The sequence below is a fragment of the Balaenoptera acutorostrata genome, chromosome 7, assembly GCF_949987535.1.
Source record: "Balaenoptera acutorostrata chromosome 7, mBalAcu1.1, whole genome shotgun sequence".
In the NCBI taxonomy this organism is placed as follows: Eukaryota; Metazoa; Chordata; class Mammalia; order Artiodactyla; family Balaenopteridae; genus Balaenoptera; species Balaenoptera acutorostrata.
In genome coordinates, this window is record NC_080070.1 from 74,439,261 (window position 1) to 74,462,764 (window position 23,504).

Here is a 23,504-nt window from a genome sequence, read left to right on the forward strand (position 1 = left end):
TATATTATGCCTGAGTTCTCTCGTTTTTGGTTTTTGTGAATCTATTGTATGTTTTTGATTTGTGGTTACCCAGCTTTTCAAGTATGTTAACCCATTACTATATCTACTTGCTTTAGACTTGTAATCATATAAGATCAAACACATTCTAAAAAAAAAAACTACATTTTCTTACTCCCCTTCCCCATATTTTATGATTTTTCTGTCCTCTTTTACATTTTCATGTTTATCCTTTTGCTATTCATTGTATTTTCACTTTCACAAATTTTCTTGATTTTTAAAAAGATCTATGTACTGTCTTATTTAAGTAATTTACAATTGTGATTTCTTTCCTGTAGATTTTTGCTTCTTTTCTATTTAGAGAAGACCTTTCAGTATTTCTTTCAGGATAAGTTTAGTATTGCTTTACTTTTTAAAATTTACTTGTCTGAGAAATTCTCTCTCCTATTCTAAATTATAATCTTGCTGGGTAGAGTATCCTAGGTTGCAGGTTTTTCCTTTTCAGGACTTTGAATATATCTTGAGACTCCCTTCTGACCTGCAATGTTTCTGTAGAGAATCTAGCTGATAGCCTTAAGGTGGTTCCCTTTTAACTAGCTCTTTTTCTCTTGCTGCCTTCAGAATCCTCTCTTTAACTTTTGCCATTTTAATTATATGTCTTGGTGTAGGTCTGTTTGGGTTCATCTTGTTTGAAACCCTCTGTGCTTCCTGTACCTGGATATCTCTTTAATTTTGAGAAGTTTTCAGCTGTAATTTCTTCAAATACATTTTCCATTCCTGTTTCTCTTCCTTCTCCTTCTGGCATCCCAATTATGTGTAGATTGGAAGACTTCATATTATCCCATAGGCCTCATATATTGCTTTCATTTTTTTTTCATTTGTCTGCTGTTCTGATTTCCATTATTGTATCTTTCAGATCACATATTAATTCTTCTGCATTATTTAGTTTGCTATTCATTGCCTTTAGCTCAGCTTTCATCTTGGCAAATGAGTTTTCTAATTTTAATGGGCTCCTCTTTATAGTTTCTAGTTCTAGTGCATTTCTATTGATAGCCTTTAATTTCTTCAGTATTTTTATTACCTCCTTTTTAAATTCAGGATCTGGTAGACCGGAGAGGTCTGTTTATTATTTCTTTCCGGGGCTTTCTCTTGTTCTTTTATTGGGAGTGGCTCCTCTGCTTCTTCATTTTACTTATATTTCTCTGTGAATTTAGGAGAAACTTATCTACTGTGAAGGGCTGTTTTTATGTGGGAGCATCCCTGTGTAGCCTGTATAAGTCTAATAATTTTGGAGGGCTGTTTTCAGTATGGATGCCTGCCACATTCTTCCTCAGTATGTGCTGGCCATTATCCCCTTGATAGAGGGTGTGATTGGTGGTGTGGTGACCAGAGCCCTGAAAACATTTCAAACTTCTGATTAATGATTAATAGGAACTGAAGAGAGGATAAGGGGTCTAGTCTAGGCTAGAGGATTTTAATGAGCAAATTCCAAGATAAAAAGGAAAAACCTACATTAGTGTAGCACGTGAGAAGTGTTTTGAAGGCTATATGGAAGATACCATCATTAGAGGTTTCTGTATCAGATGAAAACAACTGTCATTGTTACTTTATTCTAGGCAAGGCAAATGACCAGATCTGCCTTTTCAAAGCTACTGACATTGTGAAAAACCATGAATAAATCTAGTTTCAAGTTCAGCATACATTTTTCTTCAAAGATGCAAATTATTTTAAAATACAACATTAAGAGAAGCAGCAACTGAAGCAAAATACAATAAATATGCAGGAATTTACTTTGCTAAGCCACAAAGTATTTTTCCATGAATAGCATTAATTTAACAGCTTCCTTGGTATCTACCAGAAGGGATTTAGAATTGTTTCACTAAACATTAATTTTTCACATTAGTCAGACATGATTATAATTATGTATTTAAATTTAAAAATTTAAAGGAAGTATTTATAAGACATTTATAAGACATTTTCTGGGTATGGTACTACATTAAACTCTTGAGAATATGGTATAGCTTGTTTTAAATCTTTTTCAACTCATCCTTCCTTTAAACCAGTGCTGTCCAAAACAAAGATAAGGTGGGCCCCTCAGATGCAATTTTTAATCTTTAAAAAAAAATGAAAAAAGCTGATTTAATTGTAACATTTTATTTACCCCAGTGTACCAAAATATTATAATCTCACCAATATACAAAATTGAGATACTTTACATTCTTTCTTTGTACATCTTCAAAATCTGATGTGTATTTTATACTGATACCTCATCTCTATTTGGACTAGCTACATTTTGAGGGCTAAATACCCACATGAACCTAATGATAAGGAAAGACACTGGCCTGCACATTTCCACTGTCTGGCACATGTGCTTCTAGACAAACACGGTGAATGACTGCCACTCTCCAAATTCTATATTCTATCATTACAGATTTGGATCTACTACTATGGGAACCCATACATTAACAAACATTAAACAATGTAAGGCCAGTACTATGTCTCATACTAGATAAATGGCAATGACAGTGGCTGCCATGGATCACAACTAACAGTGAGTAGACAATCTTCTTTTTCTTTGTAGCACTTACCACAATTAGTAATTTTCTGTATTTTCTTACTTATATTGTGTATGTGCATCTGTTTTTCCTATGACATTCCATGAGGGAAGGAATTATTTCTACCTTGTTTGCCATTATACCCCTGGACCTTAGTAGAATGTGTTTTACACACAGATCATCAAACACCTGTTAAATTACGACCTTGCATTGATTATCAGGCTGAACCAGCTTGTCATTTCATTCTTCACTGTTTTCCAATAGTTAAGACATATTCCACATTTTCTCAGTGAAAGCAGTGAATAGCTGTTTTCTCTTCCTAATAATTTCTAGTAGCTTAACTCAAATATTAAAAGTAGGGAAATTCCTCACTAGTCAGAATCACATTTTTCCTGTCTTCAGCAGACTCTCCTCCTCTCCCACACACAACAAAAGCAAAATGGTTGAGGCACAAATGAACAAGTGTCAGAAAACAGCCTCTCCCTCAACCTCTTAGACTGAGAGCAAAAGGAAAACAACATGCATGCACCTAGAAGAAGAGATAGTGAATATTGTTTCCTACCACACAGTCAGTAGTGGCAAGGTTCTTAAGAGCTCTGGAAACTTCAGAAACTCCTTTGGCAAACCATTCTAAGTTAAACAGTAGAAATACTGTAGTAGCCATGAAAAAAGAAATCCTAAAACTGGTAATTTAAACAAAGCAAAATAGCATGTCATGTAACATCATGACAAAATGTGAAACCTGTAACAACAACAAAAAAAACCAAAAACCAAGCTCAAAACTCATTCTGTATGAAATAACATTGTATTTTAAAAGTCCTTTTGTGGACTGTAGAAATCAGAATGTATACACTGGAAGAATGAAGGAGTTGAGATTGAGGGCAGCTCTTACCTTTCTATTCTGTATACAGTAAAATGGCACTTTAATAATACTGGCATTTCCCAAATTATCAGTTTTGTAATTTTAGCACCAAAAACTCAACTCCTAATCAAATGTTCCCTGTTTTGCAAAGTACTGGAATACAAAACATTTCATAGTCAGTCACCTGTTTTGTGTAAATCAATTTTTAAAAAACAAAATTGTATTTAAAAATGCACTAAAGAAAATTACTTTTCCCTTTTCTTTTTAGGTGCATGTTCCAAAAGTGGTGGTGTAAATTCAGCCTCCTCACTGTGCTTTCTTTTCTTTTTTTTCTTTTTATGGTCACTTTGGTAACCACTAGAGTCACTGCCTTGGAAAACAGGGTCCTGGTGCTTTTTCTTCTTCTTCTTCTTCGGCTCTTCCTCCCAGAGGCCACTCACATTGTTATTAATCTGCAGATCTGTCTCTTCCTTCATGGTAACATCTGCAAAATCTGCTAGCTCTGTGGTACCACCTTCCACTTCATATGGCTCTGGGTCTTTCTTCTTTTTCTTTTTCTTCTTTCGAGGTTTTTCAGTAGCTTCTTCAGTGCCAGTTTCTGTTACTTCTTCAGAAACTGCAGAGCACTTGGTTTGTAAACTATAAATTAACAATTTAAAAAATTTACAGAACATTAAGCAAAAATGAAAGAACAAAATAAGATCAAGAATATTCCCCACATGCTAAGGTTTTTCTAAATAATGACAGTAGTATAAGATAACATACCCAGAACACAAATTTCAAATATTCTATCCTATTATCTCCCAGCACATTGACATGTCTTGGAAATGTTAAATTTTTTGTTTCCCAAGTACTTTTCCCAGACTGTTTGTTTCACACATAAAAATGACAAACTTTTGTCAAAAACATGGCTTCTAAATTTTAGCTTGGTTCAGAAAACCAAACTGAACACTAAACATCACCATACCCAGCCTTATCAGCCAAACCAGTGACATTTGATAGAAAAAAAAGAAAAAAACTTCTTGTATCTATCAAAGTATTAGAGTTCCCCATCTACTACCTCAATCCTTGTTTCAAGTAATAGTTCATTGTTCTTCTTAACCTATGCTGAAGCAGTATGACTTAAAAGTTGTGAATATTTTATAAAAACAAGGATCAATGAAGTAGCCCTCTCTCTATAGAACTGCTGTCCCATACAGTAGCACTAGCCACCTATAACTATTTAAATTTAAGAAATTTCAATAAGATAACAAAAAATTCACTTCCTCAAGAGTGAGGCTTGAGCAACAAGCTATATTGCACAAATATAGCACATTTCTATCATCACAGAAAGTTCTTTTGGACAGCTGCTGTAGAACTTTAACCCATATACTCTTGTTACTTATCAAGGCCTTATCAAGGCAGAATCTAGAAAAAGTTGCTAACACAGGATGCCAAGAGTTTTTTTTCCCCCCTGCCATTAACTTGGCTCCCATGAACCCAGGCTCAGGATCAAAGTAATTCTTACAAGAATTCCAAACAAGAAAAATACAGAAATTAAATGATCTACCTGGTATAGTGACAATAATAAAATAAATTATTTCAGTTTCAACTGTGTAAAAACAAAAGGGTAATAGTTATGCAATATGATTAAGCTTCTAGTAGTCTCAAGTTCAGGGATCAACTTTTAAAAAGATTACCAACAAACTAGACAATAAAAAATTGAATTAATAAAATACAGACCAGTTAGATGCAGAGCTTTAGAATATTCAATGCACTGTCACAGCACTTATGATTCATATTTACATTGACTTTATGGTTTGGAAGTACAAATATTCCAGTAAAAAAATTAACTTTTTAAAAGCAGGACTTATGTTCCCTAAATTCAGAATTAATAGAAACGATTAAGTATCAAAATGATAATAATGTGATTAGGAACTGACCTAGTGATATTTAGTTTTCCCCGAATGCAGAATACTCCAGCAGCATCTGAGTCTAAACGAAATACTTCAAATTCTAGTTCATCACCCACGTTTATCTCCAGAGTCTGCCACTGCTCGGCTGGCATCTGCTCAGGCTTAGGAATGGAGGCATTGAAGCACCCGTGTACTAAACAGCCAATGTGGCTGGAAGACACTTTATTAACTGTACCCTGAGAAGAAGGAAAAAAGAATATTATATCAAGAAGAGAGCCAAAGAGTTAAAAGGTGAAACAAACTTTACAATCTTCAAAGTGATCTTCAAATAGAAAATATCAAAATAATGGTATAATTCAATATCGAAAAAGTTGATCCTCATTTAAAACTTACCACATTACACTAAAATACCACTTTAGGAACACTGTAGGGTTTTTAGAAAGCTCACCTTGAGCATGGCTATTTTAACTAAACCATAACATTACTAGAAGCTTTAAAACTAAATAACAATACTATATGATTTTAAGGTTAAAATGAAAATTTCCAAGAAACTTAGTTTTCTATTCCCCTAGGAATCAACATATATAATATGAATGAAAACCTGAAGCATTTTTTTAAAAATCACATATTTTGAATTATAAAACTATAAGAAATATTAACACACATACAGTGTTGTTCAATGGCAGTACCTCCTTCCACATGTGACAGAATAAAACTTACTTGTCTCCTTATAAGGAGTCTGGAGTCCAGAATGGTACCTTCTGGATGGTCTGAAGAATCTGTGCTACATCTATACATTAGAATATTATTCAGCAATAAAAAGCAATAAGCTATCAAGCGAAGAAAAAGACATGGAGGAACCTTAAACACATATCTGTACGTGAAAGAAGCCAATCTGAAAAGGTTACATACTCTGTGATTCCACTATATGACATTCTGGAAAAGGCAAAACTATGGAGACAGTTAAAAAAAAAAGTAGTTGCCATGGTTTCCAAGGGAGGGAGGGAGCAATGAATAGGTAGAGCACAGAGGATTTTTAGAGGAGTGACCAATTATTCCGTAGGATACTGTAATGTTGGATACATGTCATTATACCTTTGTCAAAACTCATAGAATGTACAATACAAAGAGTGAACTCTACTGTAAACTATTGACTTTAATAATGTATTGATATTGGCTCAACAATTGTTAACAAATGTACCACATCTGTATGTATGTCAATAATAACTGAAATAGTATGTTTATGTGAGTTTTTTGGGGGGGGGGGATGGGTGTGGAAGGAGGTGATGTATATGAGAATGCTATACTTCCCATTCAATTTTTCTAAAACTGTTACAAAAGACAAAGTTTTCAATTAAAAAATACTCAATGAGCAAAGGAAAGTCTTTTCAGTGTATGGGTTGAGAACACTGAATATGGGCAAGAGAATGGAGCTCAAGGACCTAGGAAGTACTACACACAAAAAACCAAGATTGATCACAGACCTACACAGAAAAGCTAAAACTATAAAAATTCTAGAATCTTATAGAAGAATATCCTTGCAACTGAGGGGTAGCCAAGTTTCTTAGATAGGATCTAGAAAGTATGATAAATTAGACTGCATCAAAATTAAAAGCTTCTGCTCATCAAATGATACCATTAAAAGTTAATAAGACACAGACTGGGAAAGAATACTCACAATACAGTTACCTGAAAAGGATTTGTATCAAAACTATGAAAAGAACAATACAAAACCCCAGTTAAGAAGGGGTAAAGTACTTGAACAGGCCCCTCTTACCGAAACACATGAAAAAGAGCTCATGAGGGAAATACAAATTAAAACCGTAAGGAAAAACTACCGTATGCCCACCAGTAAAATCAAAAGACAACACCAATTGTTGGCAAGAATGCAGAGCAACTGGAAGTACTGAAGGGGAAATTAGTTCTCCATAAAGTTACACACGTTTACCCTGTGACCTAGCAATACTGCTTCAAGTTTCTACTTAGGAGAAATGAAAATACATGTTCACAATAGCTCTGTTCATAACAGGTCCAGACTGGAACCAACCCAAATGTCCATCAATGAGGATGGATAATCAAATTGATAATCAAAGTACATATATACTCATATAACTGAATACCATGGACGATTAGAAGACAGAATCCACCAATATACCCAATAGCATGGATATTACTCAAAAACATGACCAGAAGAAGCCAGACTGTGAGTGTATAACGAAAAATTCCACTAATAAGGAACTACGGAACAAGTGAAACTAATTTATGATAATGAAATCAGAATAGTGTTTGTATCTAGGATAAAGGGGGTTGACCAGGAAAGGGCATGAGAGTCACTTCTAAGGAGAGAGAATGGTATATGCACTTGTCAAAATTCACTGAGCTGCACAGGATGATCTATTGCACTTTACTGTAAGTAAATTAAACCTGATACATTATATTGTATGTAAACTATATCTCATATTATTAAATGGAAAAAAAATTTGAGGACTGGATCTTATTGTAGGGGAAAAGGGATAATTAAACTTCATTTCACTTTCTGTACAATTTGAATGTTATTTCCATGCACATATTTACATTTATGATAATTTACAAAAAGCAGATGACAGTTTAATTTGGGAATTTTAAAGTACAAATCTACCACCAACTTTAATAGTATGGAGGTTATAGGATCCCAGTTTGGAGGGCGAGGGTACTATTTCTAGCAGTTCAAATGACATTGAAAAACATTTTTAAATTAGAAAGGCCTTGCAATTTTGTTATAGTGAAATCTGACCTACATTTTAATTAACAGTATCAAGGGCTAGTTAATAGTTCTCATGGACTAAACAATTCCTACAGACATTTATTTTAGTTAAAGGAAAAAATACATATATATATATACAAGTACATATGAACACAGAGAACTGCTGGTGGGAAAGGATCAAGTGATGTGGATAAATGAATACATTTCAGTAGATTTCACATCAATTTCTGCATTTTCACCTTCTCTTTAAAAAAAAAAAAAAAAAAAACTGAAAGACCTTCCCCACAGGCCCTTCATTTCCACAGCACAGTATGGATGCCCTGACCCCTATCATTCATTTCCATTACCTGCCTGGTCCCACAGCTATTGGGATTTGCAACTCCAGTTTTATATATTGCTATACCATCTGAATCCTATATAAACAAACTATATGTGTATATATTTGAGAAGTTATAAAATCATAAAAAAAATTTTTTTAACCCTTTAAAATCACTCTGATGGTATACAGAGAATAAATTGGATGGGGCATATACTCTGTACATGCATGTCAGTTTTAGTAGCATGGAGTTTAAAAACTTGCCTAGACTGCCACTGAACAGAAAAAAGAAAAAAGAATGAAAAGAAATGAGGACATTGTTTAAGACACCTCTAGGACAATATCAAGTGCAGTAAGATTCACATGATAGGAGACACAGAAGGTTAAGAGAGAAAGGGCCTGAGAAAATATTTGAAGAGATAATAGCTGAAAACTTCCCTAACCTGGGAAAGGAAAGAGGCACTCAAGTCCAGGAAGTGCAGAGTCCCATACAGGATGAACTCAAAGAACATGCCCAGACACACTGAAAAGCAACAGATAACCTACAAGGTAACTCCCATAAGGCTACCAGCTAATATTTCAGCAGAAACTCCACAAGCCAGAAGGGAGTAGCAAGATATATATATTTAAAGTGATGAAAGGGAAAAACCTACAACCAAGAATAAATACTCTACCCAGCAAGGGTCTCATAAGATTTGATGGAGAAGTTAAAACCTTCACAGATAAGCAACAGCTAAAAGAATTAAGCACCACAACATGAGCTTTACAACAAATGTTAAAAGAACTTCTCCAGGCAAAAAAGAAAATGCCACAACTAGAAACAAGGAAATTACCAAATGCAAAAACTCACCAGTAAAAGCAAACATAGTAAAGGTAGGAAATCACCCACATGCAAAGCTAGTAGGGAGGGGAAAGCACTAAAGTGGTAAAAATCACCTACATCCACAGTAAGCAATTAAGGGAAACACAAAACAATTAGATGTAAAATATGGTATCAAAAATAGTAATCATGAGGGGAGAAGAGTACAAATTCAGGGCATTTAAAATGCATTTGAAATTAAGAGATTAACACCTTAAAAGCAATCACATATATATATATAGATATACAGATATAGATATATATATATATATAGACTGCTCTACAAAAACCTCATGGTAACCACAAACCAAAAATCTATAATAGATATACACACACGAAAAACAAAAGGAATCCAAACATAACACTAAAGATAATCACCCATTCACAAGAGAATAAAATTTAAAAAGGGGAAAAAAATAAGACCTACAAAAACAAGTCTAAAACAATTTTTAAAAATGGCAATAACAACATACATATTGGTAATTACCTTAAATGTAAATGGACTAAATGCTCCAACCAAAGTTCACAGACTGGCTGGAGGGGATCAGGATGGCAGAGGAGTATGACATGGAGCTCACCTTCTCCCACAAAAATATTAAAAATACATCTACTAGTGGAACGATTCACATAGAACATCTACTAAACGCCAAAAGAAGACCTCAGACTTCCGATCACAAGAAAACCTCCCCATAGCCAGGTAGGATAAAAGGAAAATGAAAAAGAAGGAATCGCAATGGGTCCTGCACCCCAAAGAAGGAGCTGTGAAGGAGGAAAGGTTCCCACACCCTGGGAAGTCTCCTCACCAACAGGGAGATCAGAATGTATGGAGGAGTAGCTTCATAGCCTAAGAGGAGAGCGCAGCAACTGGTGTGCGGAAGGCAAAACAGAGAATAACATGCACGGAAGATCGGCACTGCCACACTGCATTCCCCAGCCTGAGACACTCCTCTGTTGGTGTGGGTGGGGGCTGGGTGCTGAAGCTCAGGCTTCAGAGCTCAGACCCAGGGAAAGGACTAGGACCACCACGAGTTTCTTTCCCCTGTGAGTGCTCCCAGACAACAGGACACCGCTACAGGAGCTCCAGCGGTGTGCTGAGTCACTGCCACCATGGCAGGCTCCTAAGGCTGACATGGACCGCCGCTAAAAGACCCGCAAGCAGGCGCCAGGCCCTGCCCTGTCCCAGTCCCAGGAGTGCATGGAGAGCAGCCACCCATACGAGACCCTTCAAGCGGGCGTGAAGCTCTGCCCCTGCTGTCCCCGGAGTGCGCAGATAGCACCAGCCCATACGAGACTCATGAACAGGCATCAAGCACAGCCCCCACTGTCCCAGGAGGGTGTGGAGAGTAGTCACCCATAGGACACCCATGAGCAGGTGCTAGGCCCTGCCCCTGCTGTCCCAGGAGGGCGTGAGAACAGCCATCCATACGAGACCCACGAGCAGGCAACACGCCCTGCCCCCGGTGTCCCAGGAGTGGAGAGCAGCCACCCACACAAGACCTTTCACCAGGTGCCATGTGCTGCCCCTACTGTCCGGGGAGCATGTAAGGAAGGCTGTACCTACACACCCCATATCAAGGGGATAATGGCAAGCACACACTGAGGAAAGAGACAGCAAGCATCCAAACTAAAAGCAGCTTCTCGATTCCAGAAAACACGGCAGAGTAGAAGGACTTGAGCTAACCTCCTCTTGCAGAAACACCAAAATCACAACTAACTGCTGAACAATCATCGATAAAGAAGACTGGAACCCACCAAAAGAGATATTTTATATTCAAAGACAAAGAAGAAAACAAAGTGAGACGGTAGGAGGGGCGTTTTCGTGACATAATCAAATCCCATACCCACCAGATGGGCAACCCACAAACTGGAAAATTAATTATATTGCAGAGGTTCTCCCACAAGAGTGAGCTCCATGTCAGGCTCCCCAGCCAGAGGGTCTGGCATCAGGAAAAGGAATCCCTAAAAGCACTTGGCTTTGAAAGCCAGTGGGGCTTGAGTGTAGGAGCGCCACAGGACTGGGGGAAACAGACTCCACTCATGGAGGGCGCACACAAGGCTTCACATACACTGGGACCCAGCATAATGCAGTAACTCCATAGGAGCTGGGGCCGTACTACCTATGGGTCTTGGAGGATTTCTGGTGGGGGAGGTGGGGGTCAGCTGTGGCTCATGGCGGGGGCAAGAACACTGGTGGCAGAGGCCCCAGAGAATACTGATCAGTGTGAGCTCTCCTAAAGGTTGCCATTTTGGCATCAAGACCTGGCCCTACCCAACAGCCTGCAGGCTCCAGTGATGAAAAGCCTCAGGCCAAACAACCAGCAGGATAGGAAAACAGCCCCACCCATCAGCAGACAGGGTACTTAAAGCCACACTGAGCTCACAGCCACCTATAAACACACCCCTTGACATGGCCCTGCCCACCAGAGGGACAAGACCCAGCTCCACCCACCAGTGGGCAAGCACCAGTACCTTCCACCAAGAAGCCCGCACAAGCCTCAGGACCAGCGTCACCAACAGGAGGGCAGACACCAGAAGCAAGAGGAGCTATGATCCTCCAGCCAGCGGGAAGGAGACCACAAACATAGAAAGTTACACAAAATGAGATGGCAAAGAAATATGTTCCAGATGAAGGCACAAGATAAAAACCTACAAGAACAACTAAATGAAGTGGAGATAGACAACTTACCTGAAAAAGAATTTAAAGTAATGATAGTAAAGATAATCTAAGATCTTGAGGGAAAAAATGGCAGCACAGACCAAGAAGTTGCATGAGGTGTTTTTAAAGAACAAACAGATGAACAATACAATAACTGGAATGAAAGATACAGTAGAAGAATCAATAGCAGAATAACTGAAGCAGAAGAACAAATAAGTCAGCTCAAAGACAGAATGGTGGAAATCACTGCCATGGAACAGACTAAAGAAAAAAGAATGAAAAGAAATGAGGACAGTCTCAGAGACCTCTGAGGCAACATTAAATGCACCACCATTTGCATTATATGGGTCCCAGAAGGAGAAGAGAGAGAAAGGGCCTGAGAAAATATGTGAAGAGATTATAGCCAAAAACTTCTCTAACGTGAGAAAGGAAACACTCAAGTCCAGGAAGCACAGAGTCCCATACAAGATAACCCAAGGAGGAACACACCAAGACACATATTAACCAGACTGACAAAAATTAAAGACAAAGAAAAAATATTAAAACAAGGGAAAAGCAACAAATAACATATAAGGGAACCCCCATAAGTTTATCAGCTGATTTTTCAACAGAAACTCTGCAGACCAGAAGGGAGAGGTGCAATACATTTAAACTAATGAAAGGGAAAAATTTAAAACAAGGAATACTCTACCCAGCAAGGCTCTTGTTCACATTTGACAGAATTACAGACAAGCAAAAACTAAGAGATTTCAGCACCACCAAACCAGCATTATAACAAATCCTGAAGGAACTTCTCTAGGTGGAAAAGAAAAGGCCACAACTAGAATCAAGAAAATTACGAATGGGGAAGGTCACCAGTAAAGGCAAACATAAAGTAAAAGCAGGAAATCGTCCACACACAAACCAGCAATCATGAGAAGAGGAAAGTACAAATGCAGGATATTGGAAATTAAAAGATCAGCAACTTCAAACAATCTTGTACATATATAGACTTCTATATCAAAACCTCATGGGAACCACAAACTAATAATCTATAATAGATACACAAAAAAAGCAATCCAAACACATCATTAAAGATAGACATCAAATCACCAGAGTAGAGAACAAAAGAGGAAGGGAAGAAAAAAGACCTTAAAAAACAAATCCAAAACAATTAACAAAATGGCAATAAAAACATTCGTATCGATAATTCCCTTAAATGTAAATAAATGCTCCTGACAAAAGACATAGACTTGCTCAATGGATACAAAAACAAGACCCGTATATATGCTGTCTACAAGAGATCTACTTCACATCTAGGGACACATACAGACTGAATGTGAGGGGATGGAGAAAGGTATTCCACGCAAATGGAAATGAAAAGAAAGCTGGAGTAGCAATACTTACGTCAAACAAAATAGACTTTAAAATAAAGAATGTTACAAGAGACAAAGAAAGAAACTACATAATGATCAAAGGAACAATCAAAGAAGAAGATATAACAATTGTAAATATATATGCACCCAACATAGGAGCACCTCAGTATATAAGGCAAATGCTAACAGACATAAAAAGAGAAACCAACATTAACACAATAACAGTGGGGGACTTTAACACCCTACTTTCATCAATGGGCAGATCATCCAGACAGAAAATCAATACAGAAACATAGGCCTTAAATGACACAAAGATGGACTTAATTGCTATTTTTAGAACATTCCATCTGAAAGCACCAAAATACACTTTCTTCTCAAGTGCACATGGAACATTCTCCAGGATAGATCATATCTTGGGTCACAAATCAAGCCTTGGTAAATTTAAGAAAATTGAAATCGTATCAAGTATCTTTTCCGACCACAACGCTATGCGATTAAAAATCAACCACAGGAAATAAACTGTAAAAAACACAAACATGTGGATGTTAAACAATATATTACTAAACCAATGGAACACTGAGGAAATCAAAAAACACCTAGAGACAAATGACAATGAAAACATGATGGTCCAAAACCTTTGGAACACAGCAAAAGCAGTTCTAAGAGGGAAGTTTACAGCAATACAATCTTACCTGAGGAAACAAGAACAATCCCAAATAAACAACCTAACCTTACACCTAAAACAATGAAAGAAAGAAGAACAAACAAAACAATGAAAGAAAGAAAAACAAAAAAGTTAGTAGAAGGAAAGAAATCAAAAGATCAGAGCAGAAATAAATGAAATAAACAAAAAAAAACAATTGAAAAGATCAATGCAACTAAAAGTTATTTCTTTGAAAAGATAAAATTGATAAAAGTTTAGCCAGACTCATCAAGAAAAAAAAGGAGAGGACTCAAATCAATAAAGTTAGAAATGAAAGAGGAGAAGTTGCAACTGACACCACAGAAATACAAAGGATAATAAAAGACTACAACGAAACAACTATATACCAATAAAATGGACAACCTAGAAGAAATGGAGAAATTCTTAGAAAGATACAACTGAACCAGGAAGAAAAGAAAATATGAACAGACTAATCAGAAGTACTGAAATTGAAACAGTGATTTAAAAACTTCCCCCAAACAAAAGTCCAGGACCAGATGGCTTCACAGGTGAATTCTATCAAACATTTAGAGAACAGTTAACACCCATCCTTCTGAAACTATTCTAAAACATTGCAGAGGAAGGAACACTCCCAAGCTCATTCTATAAGGCCACCATCACCCTGATACCAAAGCCAGACAAAGATACCAAAAAAGAAAAATTACAGGCCAATATCACTGATGAACATAGATGCAAAAATACTCAACAAAATACTAGCAAACAAAATCCAAAAATACATTAAAATGATCATACACCATGATCAAGTGGGATTTATCCCAGGGATGCAAGGATTCTTCAAAATACGCAAATCAATCAATGTGATATAACACATCAACAAAGTGAAGAGTAAAAATCATATGATCATCTCAATAGAAGCAGAAAAAGCTTTTGATAAAATTTAACATATATTTACAGTAAAAACGCTCCAGAAAGTGGGCACAGAGGGAACATACGTCAACACAGTAAAGGCCATGTATGACAAACGAACAGCTAATATCAAGCTCAGTGGTGAAAAGCTGAAAGTATTCCCTCTAAGTTCAGGAACAAGGCAAAGATGAGCACTTTCAGCACTTTTATTCAACATAGTTTTGGAAGTCTTATCACAGCAATCATAGAAGAAAAAGAAATAAAAGGAATCCAAATTGGAAAGGAAGAAGTAAAACTGTCACTGTTTGGGGATCATGATACTATACATAGAAAATCCTAAAGATGCCACCAAAAACCAAGTAGAGCTCATCAATGAATTTGGTAAAGTTGCAGGATTCAAAATTAATACAGTTAGTCACCTACATTTGAACGAGTTCCATTCTGAGAGCACATTTATAAGTCCAATTTGTTTGTAAGTCCAACAAAGTTAGCCTAGGTACCCAACTAACACAATCGGCTGTACACTACTGTACTGTAATAGGTATATAATACTTTTCACACAAATAATACATAAAAAACAAACACAAAAAAATAAAACATTTTTAATCTTACAGTACAATACCTTAAAAAGTACAGTAGTACAGTACAACAGCTGGCATACCAGGGCTGGCATCAAGTGAAGAGGCAAGAAGAGTTACTGACTGGAGGAGGAAGAGGAGGTGGGAGATGGTAGAGCTGAAGGATCGTCAGCAAGAGGAGACAGAAGGCAAGCTGTGATTTCACTCACGCCTGACGTTGATGGAATGCATGTTTCCATCTTTGAAAGTTCGTAACTTGAAGGTTCATGTGTAGGGGACTTACTGTATATAGAAATCGGTTGTATTTCTATACGCTAAAAACAAACTATCAGAGAAATTACGGAAACAATCCCATTAACCATCATGTCAAAAATAATTAAACACCTGCAAATAAACCTACCAAAGGGGGCAAAAGACCTGTACTCCAAAAACTGAAAAGAAACTGAAGACAACATAAACAGATGGAAAGATATACCGTGTTCTTGGATTGGAAAAATCAGTATTGTTAAAATAACCATACTACCCAAGGCGATCTACAGATTCAATGCAATCGCTATCAAATTACCGATGGCAGTTTCAGAGAACTAAAACAAATAATTTTAAAATTTGTATGGAAACACAAAAAACCCCAAATAGCCAAAACAATCTTGAGAAAGAATAAGGGAGCTGGAGTTAATTAAGCTCCCAGACTTCAGACTATACTACAAAGCTACAGTCATCAAAACAGCATGGTACTGGCACAAAAACGGACACATAGATGAGTGGAACAGGATAGAAAGCCCAGAAGTAAACCCATGCACTTAATGGTCAATTAATCTATGACAAAGGAGACAAGAATATTTAATGGAGAAAAGACAATCTCTTCAATAAGCGGTGCTGGGAAAACTGGACAGCTACATGTAAAAGAATGAAATTAGAACATTTTCTAACGCCACATACAAAAATAAACTAAAAATGGATTAAAAATCTAAATGTAAGACCAGATACTCTAAAAATCCTGGAGTAAAACATAGGCAGAACACTCTGACATAAATCACAGCAATATTTTTTTGAATCCATCTCCTAGAGTAATGGAAATAAAAGCAAAAATAAACAAATGGGATCTAATTAAACTTAAAAGGTTTTGCACAGCAAAGGAAACCGTAAACAAAATGAAAAGACAACCTATGGACCGGGAGAAAATATTTGCAAACAATGTGACTGACAAGGGATTAATTTCCAATATATACAAAGAACTCATAGAGCTCAGCATCAAAAAAACCAAACAACCCAATCAAAAAATGGGCAGAAGACCTAAACAGACATTTCCCCAAAGAAGACATACAGATGATAAGATGCTCAACATCACTAATTACTAGAGAAATGCACATCAGAACCACAATGAGGTATCACCTCACCTTTCAGAACAGCCATCATCAAAAAGTCTACAAACAATAAATACTGGAGAGGGTGTGGAGAAAATGGAACCCTCCTACACTGTTGGTGGGAATGTAAACTGATGCAGCCACTATGGAGAACAGTATGGAGGTTCCTTAAAAAATTAAAAAGAGTCACCATATTGTCCAGCAATTGCACTCCTGGGCATATATCCAGAAAAGACAAAACTAATTCTAAAAGATACATGCTTCCAATGTTCACAGCTGCACTATTTACAACAGCCAAGACATGGAAGCAACCTAAGTTTCCATGGACAGAAGAATGGATAAAGAAGATGTGGTACACACACACACACATGCACACACACTGGAGTATTACTCAGCCATAAAAAGGATGAAATAATGCCATTTGCAGCAACATGGATGGACCTAGAGATTATCATACTAAGTGAAGTAAGTCAGAGAAGGACAAGTATCATATGATACCACTTATACGTGGAATTTTAAAAAATGATACAAATAAACTTATTTACAGAACAGAAATAGATTCACAAACATAAAGGACAAACTTATGGTTACCAAAGGGGAAGGGGAAGGAGGATAAATTAGGAGGCTGGGTTAACAGATACACACTATTATATATAAAATAAACAACAAGAACCTACTGTATAGCACAGGGAACTTATTCAATGTCTTGTAATAACCTATAATGGAAAAGAGTCTGAAGAAGAATATATGTATGTATATATATCACTTGAATCACTTTGCTGTACACTTCAAACTAACAGAACACTGTAAATCAACTATACTTCAATAAAAATAAAAATTAAAAAAACTTACCTAGATTAAACTGATGGAAAATAATTTTTGTTTCCTTAAAAATGATTTTTAGTTACCTACAAAAGCAATCCTTGTGAATTCCAAGGTGTACAGTCTCTTAAAATTTTCCTAATTACATAACTAAATAACTATACAAAGAAAGATAGAAAAAAAAAAAAAGATACATACCCTAAGTTTTTGCCCTGGTTCAGGGCAGAAAATAACAAAATCTGCTTCAATGTTAAGATGAATGTGTCCTTGATCATCATAAATATCTCCTAATTCACCCACTACTTTGATGTTATCATAAGCAATGGGTACACCTAAAAGGCTGTAAAAAAAAAAAAAGAAGAAGAAAAGAAAAACGATATTTGTTTATCCCCTTTTAATTGATTAGATATTCTGAGTCCAAAGAGTATACATCTCCTAATATAATCACCCATGGCAAAAGCACAATAGTATATGATTAGTCTGCAACAACTTTAGAAGTTCAATTTTGCCAAAGGGTTCCAAAATAATGGCTAAGTTAAAAATAGTTATTCAAGATAGGTAGCCAGAAACAAAATGTCCAATTATGCAAGAGCAATAAGTTGACACTTCTTCCCTATTTGCTATTCATTTGAATTCTAGTCATGCTAGAATGAGAGAAAAAAACAGGACTTAGCAAGAAAAATGTCTATTTCTGTGAATATTACTGAATCAAGGCAATTTTGGTGTTATCCACCATTACCGAATTTCTGTACTAGATGGCATATAGCAAGAGAAGTATTAGGGTCAAAGCTGAAGCTCCTGAATATTAAAGCCAATGACTTAATGGAGGAAAACCCCCAAACTGCAACTGTTGCTAGTGTAAGAAAATGTTAACAAATACAACTATTTCATTTTTTGAGAACTGATTCTGACACTTTAAACTCTATGTTGATTAAACATACAGGATTAGGGGACAACTACTATTTCCAAATGTCATTTCCAAGTTCTTAAAAAATTACAACTACTAAGGAGGCTGAGCTGGTGGCTTCACTGCCACAGCCACTGCCTACATGTTTCTGAAAACTTTCCTGACTCCCCCAGGCAAGGCTGAAGTCATGCTGCCTCTACTCCTATAGGACTCTGAGCACTGTTCTTATTTCCCTCACCTCTTTGTTTACATGTTTGGATTCCAGACAGGAGTCTAAGGCCTTTGAGAGCAGAGAACATTTTTGGTGAACTCAAACTTCTAAAATGGTTCACAGAGAATAAAAGTAAGAATTTATACCCAGTAGCAGTTGTTTAAAACAGCCAGGAGTCACTGGAACGGAACTTAATTAAATACCACATTAGGAAATCCATAAACTCAGAGACTTACTCCAGAAAGCACCCTTTTGAATTACTAATTCCTGCATGTGGCTTTCCTAAGCAGGGACTATACCATCACAAAGAGAATATTAGGGGCCCAGAAAACAGAAAGGAGGGGTTAAAAAAAAAAAGTAACCGCCACATGAGAAAGAAAAACAAAATTAACACTTTGTTTCCCCTAATCAACAATTAAAGAGTTTCAAGTGGGGAAAACTGTTGTCCCCTAAGGGGCATTTGGGAGTTTGTGGTACTAATCATAGTTGTCACACTGCAAAGGCCAGGGATGGGAACCATTCTGCCATGTACAAAACAGTCCTACACAATGAAAACTGTCCCTAGCTCTACATGATTTAAATGAGCGGACAAACCTCATTTTATAAACATTTATAAATAGTCGGTCATAGTACCTAACTATATACATATATGCGTGTGTGTGTGTGTGTATGAACATAAAATCTTTGCATGGTTTCAATATAAATTAAAATTTCCAGGAATATAACTAATATATAAATTCAAGAGTAGATTGTTTTGCATGGAACTTTACTGAGAATGTACACATTATTTCAGAATAGCATTTTACCACTATAGACACTGTATGTTATGTGAGTTGTCAACTCAAGATCCCTGCACCAATCTACATTTGCAACTGATACATTCACAATGATTCAAGGTATAGGTTAAGGAGGCTTTATTCTTTCCAGGTAGTCATGCTTGAGCATTACCACACTGAAATACATTTTATTGTATTGTATTAGAGCACTATATGAATGTTTTTTCAATTGTGTAGGTAGATTATACTATCTTTAAATTTCATTTCAGTACACTAAAGTGTGTTTCCAATGACAGTAAAGGTAGTACTGCAAAATATTTCTTATAAGAGGGCGTACTGAGTTCTGCAGGGTTCAGAACTGCTGACTAGGGAATGTGACCATAGAGCCTAAACCCAAAAGAATTTGTGTAAATCCAGCAAACCTTTTGGGAAGCAACTCACTGCATAAAATTTACTAGAAATTATCAGACAGAGACAGACACCTCAACACTATATCTTTCCCTCTTTTACCTTTGCTTTTCTGAAACCATCCTAAGTAGGTTTCAGGGCAGAGTGGTAGCCTCACTTGAGATATTTAGAAAACAATTAAATCAAGTGTAAGGGATGATTAGACTGCATGCACACTTAAGACTTTTCTGGAACTACTGGGAGGGAACATATTTGCCACCTTCAAATAACTCAAGAGCTGTCATATACAAAAGGGATAAGAATTTTTTTTTTCTTAATGACCTCTCAAAGATATAACTTAGAAATTGTAATGTGATTTTGGAAAACTACTCATTTTCTCTAAGCAGACTTTTCAAAACTGAAATGGTATTATCTTTAAAAAATTCTGTCACTGGGGGAAAAAAAGGTGGATAGTGTGTCACATAGGGGATGCTGTTGAGATAACTAATATGAGAGCCATTCTCAATTATGCCCTTTTCCTTATTTCTTAAACAAAGAGAAGCATGTCCTCCTGATCGTATCGGATGGCCCCAAAGTCTAGAAACATAAACTATATATGGTAAGTGGTGGATCGATATTACAATTCTTGATGTATTCAATGTTTTGTCCCTCATTATTAATGCACAGTTTAATGTATGGTGCCCCTTTTGCACAGAATAAACTGGAGTTTTTAGCACACCCCAAAAATAATGGGGGTAGGGTGGGGAGTTCAGATCTGTTCAGAGTGCAACTTAGGCCACATGGTCACACTGTCCAATTCAGTTACAGAAATTATTATTATCCAGTCAGTTCCTCATCTCTCTGGTGTAATGGCTCCTATTCCTCTAGCCTGTCAAAGTGGAGGCATTAATTAGTTACAGATCAAACATCTGTCTATGTTTCCAGATTTTATGACCACCTTACATATCCTTAAATCTCCCAAATGCATCCTCTCTAATCAATTTTCTCTTGGACAAGTATAACAAGCTCTTAATTTTTCTTCATATTTACTGTCTCACCCTCCTTAAACCATCACATAATGCTATCAAGTGGTTTCTTAAACTGCAAATCTGCTTATGTCCCAGACATCACAGGTACCACTGTCTCAAGAGTGTGCCAAGTTTCAGAGTTGGAGGTTACTGAGAGGACAAAGTGGTAACCCTGCTTCCTGCTTAAGCAAACAGAAAAAACAAACAAAAAACACCTGGCAAAGGCAGGAAGGGAAGAGCAAAATGGCCATCCTTTCTGAATTATCCTCCACCCCATCTTTGAGCCACTGCTCTCCTCTCCAGCTGTACCCAAGGTCTTTCCCCTGATATAAACTTTACTTCAGTTATAAAGTACTTACAATTATCTGGGCAAAGTATTCTACTTCACAACTACTATCCATTTGTTTATGCCACTCTTTTTGCCCAGAATGCTGCTATCTCAAAAGTACCCTCCTCCTATCAAGTTGTTCTCAAAGGTCCTAAGATCCAATTCACTTCTTCTTACTATAACTTAATTTAGATTTCTGTCAAATTTTAATATTTCATTGATTTATCTGGCTTACATCTATATCTTTACTAGTGCTTAAAGCTCCTTGAAACAGGGATCTTGTTTTTGTTTTGTTTTATATCCCAAGTCTCTAGTATACAAAATAGACACACAGGTGTGTGCTGGTGCTCGGAGGAAGCTGCAAATTCTAGATGCTTAACCTGTGTAGTGTTCAGGATCCCTTGAGAAAGTAGTGAAAACCTTGGATGCTTTACCCAAGAAAACTGACATAGGAAAACTGCAATTTCCATGGGTTCATTAAATTCCTGAAGGGTAATAACGAATCCCCAGAGAATCCACTCACTCTAGTTTTATAACCCTTACTTTCCAGCCAAGTGGTCTAGAGGAATATTAAGGTATATCTGCCCCCTCCCCTTGACCCTCCACGCTTGTAATTCTAAGAGTTTTCAAGTTATTTTCGAATATCTTACTTTAAATGCATCAAAAGGTTTTTTTCACCTTCAAGAGCAATAGGCTTTCCTTTTCCTACTCTTAAAAAGGAAACAAAGTAATAGTATTTCTCTCATCCCTGATTAGGTCCAAGAGAAAAGAACCCAGGGAAAGTACCAGGGCCAAAACAATAAAAACCGCCCTTCGTGGTTTATATATAAACGACTAAACGAAGTATTAATGCTTCATGTATAACTTCCTATATAGTGAGAGAGAATCTTTTGAAGTACTGCATTCCACATTGTCAAATGAGAAGACATACAGAACTAACCGGTCTCCTGACCCCCGGTCTATTCTTACCTCTACCTCTCGTGGAGCGACCTTCTTCACCCCTTCCGCCGACACAATTCATTTCACCTTAACGTTTTCTTCTTTGCCTATGAAAGGGACTCTGTACAGATCTTGACCAGGGAGGCACTAGCCTCTCGAGGTGGACTGCCATTCCAGAATGCCTCGGGGTAAGCTCGCCGAGGCCGGTGCGACCTCCCATTCGCCCCTTTTCTGCTGCGCCATTAGGACGTCCACCCGCTGCCCCCGTCCCGTGCCCCAAAGAAGGAGCAGTAAGCAACGTTATGATGTTGTCCGCTCTGGGAAAAAAAGTGTAAGAGACTGGTACCTCTCGGAATAGCGCAGGAGCTCGGCATCGAGCTGTTCTCGGATACCGGTGCGTTTCCTGTTAAGGTAGCGCGGCGACAGTGCGATGTGTCTTCGGTGCGGCCCCGCCACCAGGCAGGAGTAGCGGCTATTCACGAGCGCACAAGCGGCCGCGTAGGTAGGCAATTCTAGGCAAGGCAAGACGCCGGCCGGTCCCACCACCGGCCCTTCTGAGGCCGCCTTCGGCCGCGGAGACGCCGAGCAACCGGCAGCCATGCGGCTGGTCAGGTTTCCCACGGCGCGCACTGCTTACGCAGTCAATAACCGCCTCTCTCCGGACGCCGGGTTTCTACGTCATCCACCAGCTACCACGCCCCTAGAAAATTTCCTCTCCTGGCGCTGAAGTACTCAGTTCTGACCAGCAGGGGGCAACCGCTTTTTCGCACTTGGACGCCTGTGGAGCTAGGAGCCTGTGGTTAAGCATTGAGCATGCTCAAAGGCCAACCATCACTCCGTCGCTTAAGAGAGCGCAAACCCGTATTTTCGCTACGTCCTCATTGGATTTAGAATGTCGATTTATTAGGGGTTCACACTTTGATCATATCCAGTCGTAAGGTAGTTTGGTAGGTTTACAAGCTTGGACGGTACAATAAGTAAATTTAAAAATATTTATGGAATATATTTTGTGCAGAGAACCCAATCCTAAAAAACAGCTCAGATGCCTCAGATGCAACATTTCTGAAAACGAAACCATCATCCCTCTCCAGCCCAGCTTCTCTTCTCATTCTGTAATCACTAATTCAGGAAATCGTACCACCACTTTCCAAATGGCTCAGTCTGTCATCCCAAGGGCCTCTCTTGTACCCACAAACATCACATCAGCCCCAAGGCCTGTGGGACCCAAAGCCGAAACATCACTCTGTTCGGACCTGTCTTTCCGTCCTTGCTTCCGAAACTTCAGAATTGCCTGTGGAAGCTTAGTTTTATGGTGAAGAGCATACCCTGGAGCAGCCAGATCTCCATGAGCTTGCC

The 23,504-nt window shown here is 37.6% G+C and overlaps 1 protein-coding gene across 1 annotated transcript; it reads right to left on the reverse strand.

Annotated features, from left to right (window-relative positions):
* Positions 1–2,135: 2,135 nt before the first annotated feature.
* On the reverse strand, positions 2,136–23,327 carry POLR1F (RNA polymerase I subunit F). Its single transcript, XM_007164864.3, has 4 exons — positions 22,495–23,327; positions 17,771–17,912; positions 5,337–5,545; positions 2,136–4,053 (listed from the first exon to the last, which is right to left on the reverse strand). The coding sequence occupies exons 1-4, from the start codon at positions 22,746–22,748 to the stop codon at positions 3,660–3,662; spliced, it is 999 nt and encodes a 332-aa protein (XP_007164926.2). The 5' UTR covers positions 22,749–23,327; the 3' UTR covers positions 2,136–3,659.
* Between the last annotated feature and the right edge of the window lie 177 nt (positions 23,328–23,504).

Coding starts and splice junctions, on each gene's coding strand:
- POLR1F (XM_007164864.3), bottom strand. CDS start 22,748: ATGGCTGCCGGTTGCTCGGCGTCTCCGCGGCCGAAGGCGGCCTCAGAA. Junction 17,913..22,494: donor CTCCTGCGCTATTCCGAGAG/GTACCAGTCTCT, acceptor TTTTTTTTACAG/CCTTTTAGGTGTACCCATTG. Junction 4,054..5,336: donor GGAAAACTAAATATCACTAG/GTCAGTTCCTAA, acceptor GTTAATTTATAG/TTTACAAACCAAGTGCTCTG.